At 43.4% G+C, this 14,677-nt stretch overlaps 1 protein-coding gene across 2 annotated transcripts in view; it reads left to right on the forward strand.

Moving 5' to 3' along the window:
• The first annotated feature begins 803 nt into the window (after positions 1-803).
• The window catches only part of PISD (phosphatidylserine decarboxylase), a 38,097-nt gene continuing 24,223 nt past the window's right edge, over positions 804-14,677 (forward strand). Inside the window, exons 1-3 of one of the 2 annotated variants that reach the window (XM_087423938.1) lie at positions 804-908; positions 7,291-7,370; positions 10,446-10,621. In XM_087423938.1, coding sequence (XP_087280064.1) covers positions 844-908; positions 7,291-7,370; positions 10,446-10,621 — 321 coding nt within the window. In that variant the 5' untranslated portion in view covers positions 804-843. Of the gene's footprint in view, positions 909-7,290; positions 7,371-10,445; positions 10,622-14,677 lie in introns of those variants that run through there. The other variant, XM_087423940.1, reaches the window with a different exon arrangement.

Consider the following 14,677-nt stretch of genomic DNA (forward strand, 5'->3'; position numbering starts at 1 on the left):
AGATTTCTCTGTTCTGGGTATTTCAAATAAATGAAATAATACAAAATGTGGTCTTTGGACTGGCTTCTTTCGCTTAGCCTAATGTTTCAAGGTTCATCAATGTTGTAATATGTATTGGTACTTCATTTTTTATAGCTGAATAATATTCCATTATCTGGATATACCACACTTTGTTTATCCATTCGTCAGTTGATGGACATTTGTGTTGTTTCCACCTTTTGACTTTTATGAATAATGCTGTGTGTTCTAAAGAACACACAGAAATAATTGCAGGCACCAGGCAACATATTCCTCCTCCAGCGTCAAACGTCTGGTGAAGGCAACGGTGATTAGCAGCCTAGGGGAGGAAAAAGTGGAGCTGTATTCCTTCAGCTTGGGAAGGTAAGAATGAGACACCATGCATGCAAAGTGCTCAGAACAGAGCCTGGCACTTAGGAAGCGCTTAATAAATAGTAGCTGAATCGTGGATGTTCTTAGTTTCCACATCTGATATATGAACGAATTAGCTCAGGTCATACATTCTCGGACCCTGGGTGATTCAGATTTTCCATGCGCATGCGGAAGCGCACGCCAGAGGGAAGAAGGCGGACTGGCAACGCTGCGCCCAGGCTCAGGTTTAGCAGAGCAGGCGTCGCCACCACCCTCACCTTCCCAACCTGACTCTGGAGGCGCTCCACGCCCCAGGTTGATGCGGCCGAGAGCCGCCCGAGGGAGTAGCTTAGTCGGCTCCGCCCACAGCCCCCTCGCGTTCCTCATTGGCCCCGAGAGCGCGAGGATCGTGACGTCACACGCGTGCGCCCCGCGTGTTAAAGGGGCGTGGCCCGCCGAGAAGGAGGAGACAAGATGGCGCCGTCCGTGGGGTGTCGGTGTCTGAGATTGCTGTTCGGGATCGCGCCGTGTCGGAGCAGGTACAGCTGCTTGGGGAGGCGGCCTCGGGGCGGGGTGCGGAGGGCAGCCTGGGCCAAACCAGGGTCGGAAGAGAGGAATAGTTTTTCTATCGCGGGCTCGCCCTGAAGAGAGCTCAGGTGGAGACGGAGCCACCCACCTTCACCTCGAGCTAAGGAGCAGGTGCGACGGCCGCCACGTAGAGCGGTCCGGGTTTAGTTGGGGTCTGGCCTATGCGCTCCAGTTTTACCCTTTCCAGCCAGGTGGAAGTGCACAAGGGACAAAACCCCAAAACACCCAGATGGAATAGGCTGCGTGCCTGCCGCTAGAGTCGAGGCAGGACTGGACTCCTCTTTCTCAGGGATTCGTGTTCCTGGAAGGGGCGGCTTGATGGTGGAAGAGCACTGGACTGGGAGTCCGGCAGCTTTCACTTCGGATTTTTGGCTTTTGAAGGGAGGAAGTTGGATTCGGTAATTTCAAAATACTCTATTATAGAATTGGGTTCTTGGTTACCTTGGTGACTCCCAACTCGTAGGTTCTTAGAGCTGGAAGAGACCTGAGGGACATCTAAATCCAGCTGTTTTTGGAGTTGACGAAATTGACGCCCTAAGAGAGGGAAGGACTTGCTCAGTGTCACCCAGCTAGTTAGCAGCAGAGCCGGGACCACGCCCGGGTACCTCTCTCTCTCACGCAAGGCCCTTTCCCTCAGGCTGCCCACCATGAGGGCATTTATTAGTTCGAAATAGCTTGGGAGCATTTGGACTCTCGGAAAATGGATTAATATGTTGGTAGCTATGACTCAAGGTCTGCTGCTCCGTGTCATTTCAAAGTTAAAGTTTGAGAGACTCAAATACTTTTGTGTTTCCGGCAGGGTTCATTTTGTCAGCGTTGACCAAAGCTTGGCGCTGTAATTGGAGGTGACTTTGTCATTGTAATTTTGGGAAGTAAAAGGACACTGGATTTGCACTGAGAGAGAGCAGAGACTGTCACTGGCCTTCCCGTGAAAGCTTCACTCTCCCGTCATTAACTGTTCAGAAATAGTGTAGCTCTCTCAGGAGGGGGCTCTGCAATGTGCTGGTAACTGTTAGGATTTGGACAGTTCTGTGGGTCTCTGTGGTTTCTTTTTTTTTTTTTTTAAAGATTTTATTTATTCATTTTTTTCCCCCCAAAGCCACAGTAGATAGTTGTATGTCATAGGTTCACATCCTTCTAGTTGCTGTACGTGGGACTCGGCCTCGCGTTGTACGGAGAAGTGGTGCCTCGGGGCGCGCCCGGGATCCGAACCCGGTCCGCCAGCATCAGAGCGCGCGCACTTAACCGCTAAGCCACAGAGCCGGCCCTGGTCTCTGTGGTTTCAATGTTATTACCAGGTGTGCTGCTTATGAGTCCACCATAGAATTCATCTGAACTGTGTCATGAGATGGAGAGACTAAAAAATGACACTTCTAAAGTACTTTTTTAAAATGGTGGTGAGGAGGATATTCCTGACTCACCATCATTAAGAAGGGAAAAGGAAAAAAAAGTCATACTTTATAGTACTAGTGTAGGTAGATAAGACTGGATTTAGGTGCAGTGGGAGGGAGGGATGAGGATCTGGGTACAATAAGAAGAACTTGTAATTTTCAAAGGTATTACATATCAAGATAGAAACGATATCAACACACGAAAAACCCAAAAAGATAACATTCTCCTGAGTTTTAAGTAAAGTAGTGTCTGTGAGACAGATGAAAGCCTTATATTGCAGGGAAGTTTTTCAGTAACTGGATGATGTGTGGCAGGTGGTAGATCAAAGAGAAAGCAACATCTTGGGTGATAATTTAGGGCCGTGTTTCCCAAACTTGTTTAATAAAAGAATGGGCTGGGATATTTGTTAGGAATAGAGATTTGCTGATGTACCCCTGCCCTGCTGCCAAATTCAGGTTTAGTAGATGTAGGTTGGGGCTCTGGCAACTATGTTTTTACAAGTGCTTCAGGTGATTCATAGGTGTAGGCAAGTATGGACATAGTGTCTAGAAAGTGATTGCTTGTGGAAGACTTTCAGAAATATTTATGACATCCCTACCACTGGAAACCACAGTGCCAGGGACCGTGGGGGAAATGGAGGAAAAGAGAGGAACTAAAAGATGTATTTGAAATAGGCCTTTTGGTTAAGGAACTTTACAGTTTAGCAGAAGAAAGGAAACACTCTACTAAATATTCTAATACAAGACAGAATGTGGAATAAGGCTTTCAAGAGGGAAAACTTTCACAGGTTTAGAAAGCAGGAGAGATATAAGGATTATAGTTAAAATGTTACCACCAGGGAGGTTGTTAAAAATATTTTATAACCACGACAATATGGGCACAGACCAATCAGAGTGGACACTAGTCATAGATAGTTGATGTGGCCATCCCAGTATGTGCCAGCTGAATAGCAACTCTATTACTTTTAATAATAGTAATATGTAACTAGGTGCTAAGCCCTGGGCTCAGGGTTTTACATGATTGTTTCAGTCCTAATGAGGTAGGTCCTGTTTTATAGGTGGAGAAACTGAGGCTTAGCATTAGTTAAGAAATTTCCTAAGGTCCCACAGCTAATAAGTGGCAGAACTGGGATTTGAGCCACACAGTCAGACTTGAGTTTTAATCATGGGTTTTATTTTATTTTATTTATTTATTTATTTATTTTTTTGTGAGGAAGATCAGCCCTGAGCTAACATCCGTGCCAATCCTCTTATTTTTCCTGAGGAAGACCAGCCCTGAGCTAACATCTATTGCCAATCCTCCTCCTTTTTTTCCCTTTTTCTCCCTAAAGCCCCAGTAGATAGTTGTATGTCGTAGTTGCACATCCTGCTAGTTACTGTATGTGGGACGCAGCCTCAGCATGGCTGGACAAGCGGTGTGTCGGTGCGTGCCCGGATCCGAACCTGGGCCACCAGTAGCGGAGTGCGTGCACTTAACCGCTAAGCCATGGGGCTGGCCCCTAATCATGGGCTTTAATCACCTTCTTGCAGAATGCCCATGTGTCTTCACCATGTGGGAGAGACGTCTAGTTGAACCTATCCGTTCATCTCCCTGGGGCTAAATCTCACTGTTGAGATTGAAGTCCAGTGAGAAGACAGACAAACCCATGTTCATGGAGACATACAGACAGTAAACAAATAAGTGAGTATATATAGAGTCTATTCATTTCAGATAGTGAGATGTGCTATGAAGAAAAATAAAGGAAGGTAATTAAGGGGTTAGCAAGTGCTTGAGAGGGGCAACTCTTGGACATATGGTGGACAGGAAAAACCAAACTGAGAAGGAATCGTTTGAGCAGACAACCAAATGGTGAGAAAGTGAGCTACATAGAGGGGTGTGCCCAGGAGTGCAGACAGCACATGCACAGGTGTAGAAGGGGGCAAAGGTGTGGTGTGTACAAGGAGTGGCAGGAGGCATGAGTGAGGAGGAGAGAGAAAGCAGCAGGAGATCTGAAAGCAGCAGGGCCAATTACTTAGAGTCTGGTCTGTCTTTCTGTTTTGAAAAGATCAGTTGGCTGTTATGTGGCAAATAGGATGCAAGAGGGCCAAGAGTGGAAGCAGGGAGAACAGGCTATTGCAGTCCTCTGGTCAGAGAGCACGTGGATTGGGCTAGGGTAAGAGTAGTGGCTGTGATGAGAACTAGGCAGATTAGGATATATTTAGTCTTCATGCCTTGCCAGCAGGTTGAATGTGGATGGTGAGAAACAAAGGACTTAAGAATGAGTCCTAGGGTTTTGACTTGTATAGCTGGGTAAATGGTGGTGCCTTTTTATGAGAGGGTGTATTAATTGTAGTAATGCTACTATGGTAATAGGTAAACCCCAGCATCTCAATGACCTAACACAGTAAAAGTTAACGTCTTGATCTTGTAAAGTCCTAATGGGTGCTCCTGATCTGCGGGGCAGCAGTGATTCGGGGACCCAGTCTTCTGCCATCTTTAACACATGGCTTCTCAAGGTCTGCATGTTTGCGTGAAGCAGGCTGAAAGGGGCACGCCTGGAGGTGGATACCTGGGAAGCCTGAATGGTCCTCACATTGGTTAGAACTCAGTTCTCTGGCCACACCCTACTTCAAGGGAGGCTGGGAAATGTACTCTGTTGGGTACCCAGGAAGAAGAAGAGGCAGATTTGGTAAACATCTGGCTAGTCTCTGCCACAGATGGTCATCTCTAGGGGAGGAGCAGGTTGAAGGGGAGTTAGGGAGGGTCAGGAATTCTGTTTTGGACAAACTCAGTTTAAGATGTCTCACAGTGGGGATGTTGGGTAGCCAGTTGGAAATATGGATCTAGAGGTCTCTGAATGAGCAGTGAGGAAATCATCAGTATCTGGCTATTTAAAGCCATGGGACTGGATGAGCATCTCTAGGGAGAGAGTGTAGACAGAGAAGAGGTCTGAACCCTGGGCATGGCAAGGGTTTGAAATTAGGGAGAGACCAGAGAGGTAGGAGGAAAATCAGGGTCACAGAAGCCAAGTGAGGAATATATTTCAAGGAGAAAGTGTAAAGGGGTCAGAAGGTTCAAACTTCTAGTTATAAAATAAATAAGTCCTGGGGATGTAATGTACAGCATGGTGGCTATAGTTAATAATACTGTGTTGCATATTTGCAAGTTGCTAGGAGAGAAGATCCCATCACAAGAAAAAAAAATTTTGTGACTATGTATGGTGATGGGTGTTAACTAGACTTATTGTGGTGATCATTTTGCAGTTTATACAAATATCGAATCATGTTGTACACCTAAAACTAATATAATGTTATATGTCAATTACACCTCAATAAAAAAAAAAGAAGAAAGGGATCAACTGTGGCAAATGCTGCTGACAGGCCAAATAACATGAGGCCCAAGAAATGTGCTTTGGTGTTGGCAACATGGAGGTTGTTGGTGACCTTGACAAGAGGTGACATGATAGGAACAAAAGCCTGGTTGAGTGGGAGTCAAGGAAATTTCATGTGAAAAAATGAAGGTCCCTAAATCTGATAATGTTTACAGGATAGCTATATAAGACATAACTACTATATATCCATGAAAGTAAATATTATTCTATGAAAGTCATAAATGCAGTTCTATTTCCACAAGAATAGTAATTTAAACATTTATTTATTTATAATTTTATTTATTTATTTTTCCCCCAAAGCCCCAGTAGATAGTTGTATGTCATAGCTGCACATCCTTCTAGTTGCTGTATGTGGGACGCGGCCTCAGCATGGCTGGACAAGCGGTGCATCGGTGCGCGCCTGGGATCTGAACCCGGGCCGCCAGTAGCGGAGCGCGCACACTTAACCGCTAAGCCACGGGGCCGGCCCTAAACATTTATAATAGAGTAAATTATTCTATCATAAAGGGCTCCAAGTAGAAAAGAAACTCTTACTGACAAGGATAGAGTTTCTTTACTTTAGATTTCAGGTCAATATTTGTGAAAGCTGAAGTGCTATCTGAATTGAAGGTGGGATGTTTGCTCCTTGATTAAGGGGGGATTTAGCTGTTAACTAAAAATTCATTGATGCCTTACTTGCTGGCATTGTCATCGCTTATGCCACTGGGGATATGTCCAGTTTCCCTGAGTGAAGATGAAACAGAGAAACAAACTGAATCAGAAATGGTATTTTTCTCAGAGCTTAAAAGCTATGAAAATGATTGGTAATTTTTTCTCAGAACGCTTGAAACCTATTCACTCTGTTAAATTATCTTTTGTGGCAAGGTAGCCACAAAAGATAATTCAAAAATTCTAAACCAATTGAGCCTTCCAGACTTGAAGTAGATTAGAATAATTCAACATGGTTTGTTTGTGTCATTTTTTCCCAAGACAAACGTTTAAAATTTAAAATTTCGGCCACCTGCCCTATTAGAGCTTTTAATGAGTAGGATTTAGATGTTTACAAGGCTTTATACAGCTCTTCTTTTGTGGTGCAGATATATCTGGCTTTGTGTAAGAGTACTGGCTTTACTGCTTATTATCATTTTAGGCTTAATTAAGAAAAAAGTAACTTTTTATTGTGAAATAGTTTCAGACTTACAGAAAAGTTATAAAAATAGTACATAGAATTCTCAAATACCTTTTACCCAGATTCCCCAAATATTGACTATATTTGCTTTATCATTCTCTCTCCCTCCCTCTCCCCACCTTTCTCTCTCTATGTGTATGTGTGTGTGTATATGTATATTTTTTTTCTGAAACACTTGAGAGCAAGTTACAGACTTGATGCCGCTTTGCCTTTAAATATTTTAGGCCTTTTCCTACAAGGACATTTTCTTACATAACCACAGTACAGTGGTCAAAACCAGGAAATTAATATTGATACAGTACTTTTACTGAATGTATAGACTGTATTCAAATTTTGCCAATTGATCCACTAAGTTTTTTTTTTTAAGAAAAATGTTTAATGGTTCATTTTTGCTTTGTTATAGCTTTCTTCACTGTGAAAATACTGCCCTGAGCCATTTCCTACAATCCTTGAGGAAGCCGCCTCTCAGAGCCTTTAGCACAAGTAAGTAGCAATTAGAGGTGGTGCTGGCCTCTCTGTGTTTCAGTTTGCTTATCAGTAAATTGGGGTAAACAAAGCACCTATGTCATAGGGTTGTTGTTAGAATTAAATGAAATTGTACCTGTGAAGTACTTAGACTGCCTGGTACATAGTTACAGTGAAGCGTTAACTATTAACTCATCATTTTTACTGGCTGCTTAGTATTCCATTGTATGCCGGTACCATTTGGTGTTGGACATTTAAGTTATTTCTAGTCATTTTCTACCACAGACAATTCTGAAGTAACATATTTTTGCACATCTTCAGGATAAATTTGTAGAGGTAGAATTGCTGGATCAAGAGGTTTATGTATTTTACAATTCGGTATTTAGAGCAAATTGTTCTTCAAAGAGAACTGTCCCAGTTTACACTCACAGGAGCAGCAAGTGCTCGTGAGTACATCAGTTCCCCATACCCTCATCAACTGTGGATTGTGAACTTTTTTGATCTTGTAAGCAGCTATTTGAACCCATACAAAAATGTGTATTATCTTTATTATCTAAATATCGTTTTTATTCTAGCATATTGAAAGCTATTTTTAACGCCCAGTGAGAGTACCTTGGGAATAAAATGAGATGGTTAATGAGAACAAAAACAAAAAGCTTATTATGGTAGTTAATAGGAGCACATCTGGGTGTTACTTATTTAATTAGGACTTGCATGCTGGAACACGTAGGAATAACATGAGGGATGGAGGAGGAGCCTCAGAAATTGAGTCATAATCTTGGATCTGCAGAAAAGCTGTGCTTTTAATAAAGTGACAAACCTAGCAGAGAGGTGGTCAAGAGTGGAAGATTCTCTCTACTTACTACTTCCTCTTGGAGTGGTAAAGTAAGCCTTTGAGAAGGCAAGAGGAAGAGGCCTATAATTGAGGAAAGGACCAGTGTACCAGACAGCATTCAGTAGAGGGTGACTAGTCAGTCTAGGATGCTGACTCAGAGCAGGGAGGGCACACCAATTCTCTCGTCATCAAGTATTTCAGAAAGAGAAAAAAAATGTTTTTTGCTTTTTGACAAGTTTTTCATGGTCAGAAGTTGAATATTTAGTTGTGAAGTGGTAAGGGTTCACTAGGAATAATTAGAAGATGGAGGAGATTAATGACATCCACACTTGCTCATTAAAAAAAAAGAAACAGCAACAACCCAAACATGGAGGAGGGACAGTGACATCGGGAGCAGGATGATTTCCTTCCATCGAAGTCAGAGGCATTACGCAGGTTACGCTCTTGGGTTTTGCACAGGCTACTGAGAATTCAGCTCTTGAGATTTTGTTTTAATAACAGCTTTATTGAGATAAAATTCGCATACCATAATTTCACCCTTTTAAGTATGCAATTCAGTGCTTTTTAGTATATTCACAGAGTTGTGCAACCGTCACCACTATCTAATTTTAGAACGTTTTTTCCTCTCCTTGCGCCTCCCCCCAATAACAGCACATGACCCATTAAACTGTCACTGCCCATTTCTCCCTATCCCCAGCCACTGGCAACCACTAATCTACTTTGTGTCTCTATAGTTATGTTTCCTATACTGGACACTTTATATAAATGGAACCATACAATATGCAGTCTTTTGTGGCTGGCTTCTTTTACATAATGTTTTCAAGGTTCATGTTGTAGCATGTGTTATTATTTCATTCTGTTTAGTATCAAATAATATTCCATTGTGCAGATATGCCACATTTTGTTTATCCATTCAACTTGATGGACATTTAGGTTGTTTCCACTTTTTGGCTGTTGTGCTGCTATTGAACGTTCTTGTACAAGATTTTGTGTAGATGTGTGTTTCACTTCTCTTAGGTATATACCTAAGAGCAGAATTGCTGGGTCATATGGTAATTTTACGTTTAACATTTTGAGAAACTTGACAGTCTTTTTCAAAGTGGCTGCCCCATTTTACAATCCCACGAGGAGTATATGAGGGTTCCAATTTCTCCACATCCTTGCCAACAGTTGTTTGTCTTTTTGATTGTAACTATCTTAGTGGGTATGAAGAGGTATCTCATTGTGGTTTTGATTTGCATTTCCCTGATACTAATGATGCTGTGTTGGTTTGCTGGGCCGCTATAACAAAGTACCACCGAGTGGCTTAAACAGTAGAAATTTATTCTCTCCCAGTTCTGGAGACTAGAGGTTCGAGATCACAGTGTCACAGGGTTGCTTCCTTCTGAGGGGTGTGAGGCAGAATCTGTTCCATGCTTCTTGTTTAGCTTCTCATGGTTTGCTGGCAGTCTTTGAGTTCTTTGAGTTATAGAAGCAGCACCCCAATCTCTGCCTTCATTTTCATATAGCGTTCTCGCTGTATGTATGTCTGCCTCCAAATTTTCCCTTTTTGTAAGGACACCAGTCATATTGGATTAGGGCCCACCAATGATGACCCTATATCCAAGTAAGGTCACATTCTGAGGTACTGGGGGTTAAGACTTTGGCATATGAATTTGGGGGCAGGGGGCACAATTCAACCCATAACAGATGTTAAGCATCTTTTCATGTGCCTGTTGGCCATTCACGTATCTTCTTTGGAGACGTGTCTATGCTAATCCTTTGTACATTTTTAAATTGGGTTGTCTTTTTTATTGTTGAATTGTAAGAGCTTATGAGATTTTGCATTTGAGAATACTAGTGTCCAATCAGAATTGGGCCTGGATTGTAAAAATCAGAGAGCCTTGGGTGAGAAATGGTACCTGGCTCCCAGTCGTGTACCGATTCGTGGCCAGCTGGGCAACCTTGATTAGTTTCTTGACCTCTCTGTGATTCAGTGTTTTCATCTTAAATTCTGTGACTTTGGTGGCAATTGAGGTGCATTGTAGTTTCACAGGAAAGATGCTTGTCCCTTACTTATTGATAAAATTTGGTGACAGAGGGTCTTAGTAGTGACTCAGGGTTGCACCTGCCTGTCAGATCCCTTCAGGGTCCAGTCACCTTTACTGAGGGCTTCTAAGATGCATTGACTTTTCCCAGCCCTCCTGTTGATGCTGTGTTTGCATGACTCATCTCTGTCCCTTTTCCCAGGCTGAAAATTTTTCTGTTTTTTGTTACAGATGCCAGAAAAGTCCACACTGCCCCTGCTCGAACCTTGTTCCTGCTGCGCCCCCTGCCTGTTCTGTTTGTGACAGGCAGTGGGTATGCAGGTTACCGACAGTATGAGAAGTACAGGGAGCGAGAGCTGGAGAAGCTGGGATTGGAGATTCCACCCAAACTTGCTGGTCACTGGGAGGTAGGAATAAGGGGGAACCACCTTGAGTTCTCATCCAGCGCAAATGTCTGTTACTTTTTAAATTACCCAAAGTTGAAATGTTTGAGAAAGTGAAGTGTGTTTTTTTTTTGGAGCTCATATCTCCTGTGGGTTTTTGGCCAGATACAGAAGTTCTACCTTTGGCGTCACGTCGAGCTTCCCTTCTGTCTCCAAACCTACCCTTGGTCTCCCCAAGGGCTCTGAATAGAAATTTCCTGCTATTAAAATCTTCAGCATTCATGCCTTTTATTGGGGCTGGCTTCCTGGCTGTTCATGCCTTCTCAGTGTGAGGATGAGCTGAAATGGTTCGAATTTTGTGATGTGGATTAGTTCTCACCAGGAACCAAACTGAAACAATCAAATTCCTTTATCGTTGTTGCTCAAAATGCTCTCCCCATGATAGGGCCACATGATAGGGGCAGACTTCGATGTTGTTGAACCACAGGTGATGCATAATGAACTGTCTTATTCATCGGTGCTTCCTGTGGCCCAGGACGATGCCTAACTCAGAGTAGACGTTCAGTAAATGTTGAAATTAAATATAAAAGGGTAAATTTGAAAACTGCCTTCTTTTCAGCCATCATTTAACAAGTGAAAAATCTGAAATATCAGTATACCCCGATAGCCAGAGCAAAAGAGGGAGTGAAAGTAGATATGTTAAGGTATTTGGAATGGTGCATTTGGATTTCCTCAGGAGCCGCTCTATATTGGTAATCCAGCTCAGCTGAATCCAGTGGCCAGGGTGTCAGGGTCCTGAAGGCGAGTCCCAACCCTGCTCTTCAGTAGCCGTGTGAACTTGGACATGTCACTTTGTCTGTTCCTTTTTGTCTTCAACTATATAACAGTGGGTTGAGTTGGAACACGCCTCTGTGATTCCTTCCCACTTTAACATTGTTTATATAGGAATCTTTCTTGGCATTGGCATTACATGCTACATTATAGGCTTCGTCCCAAAATCCTATTTTGAGTTTTGATTTTGACCTTCTTCCTCCCATAGAATCCAGTGTAAAGATTTCACTTGATTTCTAGCAGTCCTGTAAAACTGTGACTTAGTCAACTGGCCATACAGATCCAGATGTGACTGTTACCCTAAGAGGTATCTGTCTGCATGCCCATGTGTCTGTTCTTTGGCCTGTTCTTATGCCTTGGACTTTATAATAACCTGGTAGTGTATCACAAAATCCTTTTGGTGAAGGGTAATTGCATGGTATGTGAGTCACACTTTCAAGGTATGTTGTACTCGTTTATTTCCCTTGACATTGGAGATTTCCTTTGTAAACATATCCTCCTTTAGACTAGTCAAGTACTTGTAAGACTGGGATCATGTGACCCAAGTGTTAGACCCAAGCTAGCTTCTCTCTGACCCCAGGCATTTGTCAGGCTGACTCACCTTGTGACCAGCTCGCACTCTTTCAGGAAATTCCCACTCATTTCAAAGGTATCCCAAGAGAATCTACATTGGGAAGAAATTTGCTACTTCCAAAATCATAAAAGACCAATGTCAGTAGTTTTTTTTAGCATCCACCATTTGTGTAATTGGGATTACTGTCATAAATTAAGTCAGTGCCCAAAAGATGATTGTTTATAAAGAGGACGGGGTTGATTAGCTCATAAGCTCTAGGGCCTGGACAGTGACAGCCTAGTGCAGCCTGAGGTCTGAAGCCCCTGTTGGTAAAGAACTGGGCTTAAGTCAGATACTGTTCTTTTGGTTGAGTAAAATGGCCACAGGACGGCTCCTGAATTTCTAAGTAGGGCTCCAACGTTTCTTTCTATGAAGAGGAAATGGTCTGGACTCAGAGTGGACACTGTAAGATTTCAGGAGAGGCAGCAGGCAGTGAGAGGGAGAGTTCTGAACTGGCAGTGGGGGGCTGGATCCTAGTCCCGTGCCTGGCCCCACCTAGTCACTGTCATCTCATATGAAAAATGAGAGAGTACCCTGGTCTGACTGATCATCAGAGTTATTGGGGTGCTTTAAAAATTATGGACTCTGGGTCCGGCCCGGTGGCGCAAGCGGTTAAGTGCGCGCGCTCCGCTGCGGCGGCCCGGGGTTCGCTGGTTCGGATCCCGGGCGCGCACCGACGCACTGCTTGGCAAGCCATGCTGTGGCGGAGTCCCATATAAAGTGGAGGAAGATGGGCACAGATGTTAGCCCAGGGCCGTCTTCCTCGGCAAAAAAAGAGGAGGATTGGCGGATGTTAGCACGGGGCTGATCTCCTCACAAAAAAAAAAAAAAAAAAATTATGGACTCTTTTATCTCACCTCTGGAGATTTAGAAAGTTTGGGCAAGGCTCAAGATCTTTGTTTTAAAAAAGCCCCTAGGTGATTCCGATGACAAGCCAGATTTAGGAACCATGGGCAGATAAGCTGTAAGTTTCCTTTCAGGGCTCCATTTTTAAGTAGCAAATGAAAATTTCTGGTGGTGATTTTGCTGGATTATAATCCCTTCATATCCCTTAGGTCAAGTCTGGCTTTTCCAGAGCTGAGAGAAAAGACAGCCTGGTAGTTACTGCTGAGATGAGCCCCTGGGGTCAGTGGCCCAGTTGAGGTGATTGGATGATTTTGTTTTAGCAAATAGCATTTTCTGAGTTTCCAGAGATAGACATGGGTTGAGGGGCAGTGTAGCCTTCCCCACCTGTGAAGCATTCCTGTTAGCTCCTATTGGTCGGTGTGCCAGCAGGACGCCTTTGTTCCCCTTTCCCATCTTGTACATTTCTCTTGTGCCAGAGAAGCATCTAGTTATCCCCCTCTGTATCAAAACTCTTTAAGAGCATGGTTGTAATACGTTATGTTGAACAGCACCTCACAGTTTTTCTGAGCCCTTTTAGTTACAGCAGCTCACTGAGGTGGGCAGGGCAGATGTTAGAGCCATTGTACAAATGGAAGGACTAGTTGGTAGCAGAGTTCGTTCCGGAACAGAGATCTTGTTTTTTTTTTTGCTGAGAAAGATTCGCCCTCAGCTAACATCTGTGCCAATCTTCCTCTATTTTATATGTGGATCACCACCACAGCATGGCTGACAAGTGGTGTATGTCCGCGCCCAGAATCCAAACCCGTGAACCCGGGCCGCCAAAGCAGAGCGTGCCAAATTTAACGACTAGGCCACAGGGCCGGCCTGCGGAACAGAGATCTTTTGATGCCAAATCCCATATTCTTTGAACAATACCATGTTGCTAGTAAAAGGTGCTCTTAGTACAGAAGTTAGGCAAGATTGTGAGAGATGGAGGTGAGTTACCTCTCCACCAGGGCTTGCTGTACTTGTGGTACCTTCATTCTCTGAGGGCTCTGACTGTTTAGAATGTGAGGTGAATTTGAGTGTACTGACTTGAAAAGTTGTCTGATAATGTAGATGAGCATTCATTTTAGGCCCCCCTCCTCTAGCATAGTGCTCTTCAAGAATTTATACCCATATCTTTCCTTTATTTATCTAGAATTTCTTTCTTTTGGTAACAGTATAGAAGAAACCATAACTCCAAAATCTATGCCACCTACGCACTGCAAGCTGTACTCTGGGGTAGGGGAGAGGGCACAGCTCTCACAGAGGGGCAGGGAGGATGGAATGTTGGGCAGTGTGTAAGGAGACTTGAGCTCTGGGTGCCATCAGCTATGAGACTTTGGGCAAGTTCTTTAACCTTTCTGGATTCTGTTTTTACACATTCAAGAAAATGTTTCTAAGATCTTTGCTTGCTCTAAGATTCATGTTCTTTTTGTGGTAGGGAAAAAAAAGCTCATGCAGTTGGCTGAGTAGAAATGAAACCTTTGTGTTTACTGCTGTGGGATTAAAGGAATTCTGTAACTAGCAACAAAGTAACCTGTTAAGGAGAGTGTTCTGAAGTCCCTGGCTGCTTTCAGAAGCATCCAGGTTCCAGCAGCTCCCCCCTTTCTCTCTATATGTATATATGGCATCACTTTCCCCAATGTGGAAATAGCTTTGCCTTTTATCTAATTATAAAGATAAGTGTTCATTTAAAAAAAATCAGAAAACATTGCAAAATATGAAGATGAGAACAATGATGACCCGTAATCTCACAACCCACAGGA

The sequence above is a fragment of the Ceratotherium simum genome, chromosome 35 (genome assembly GCF_057802395.1).
Source record: "Ceratotherium simum simum isolate JZ-2026a chromosome 35, ASM5780239v1, whole genome shotgun sequence".
In the NCBI taxonomy this organism is placed as follows: Eukaryota; Metazoa; Chordata; class Mammalia; order Perissodactyla; family Rhinocerotidae; genus Ceratotherium; species Ceratotherium simum.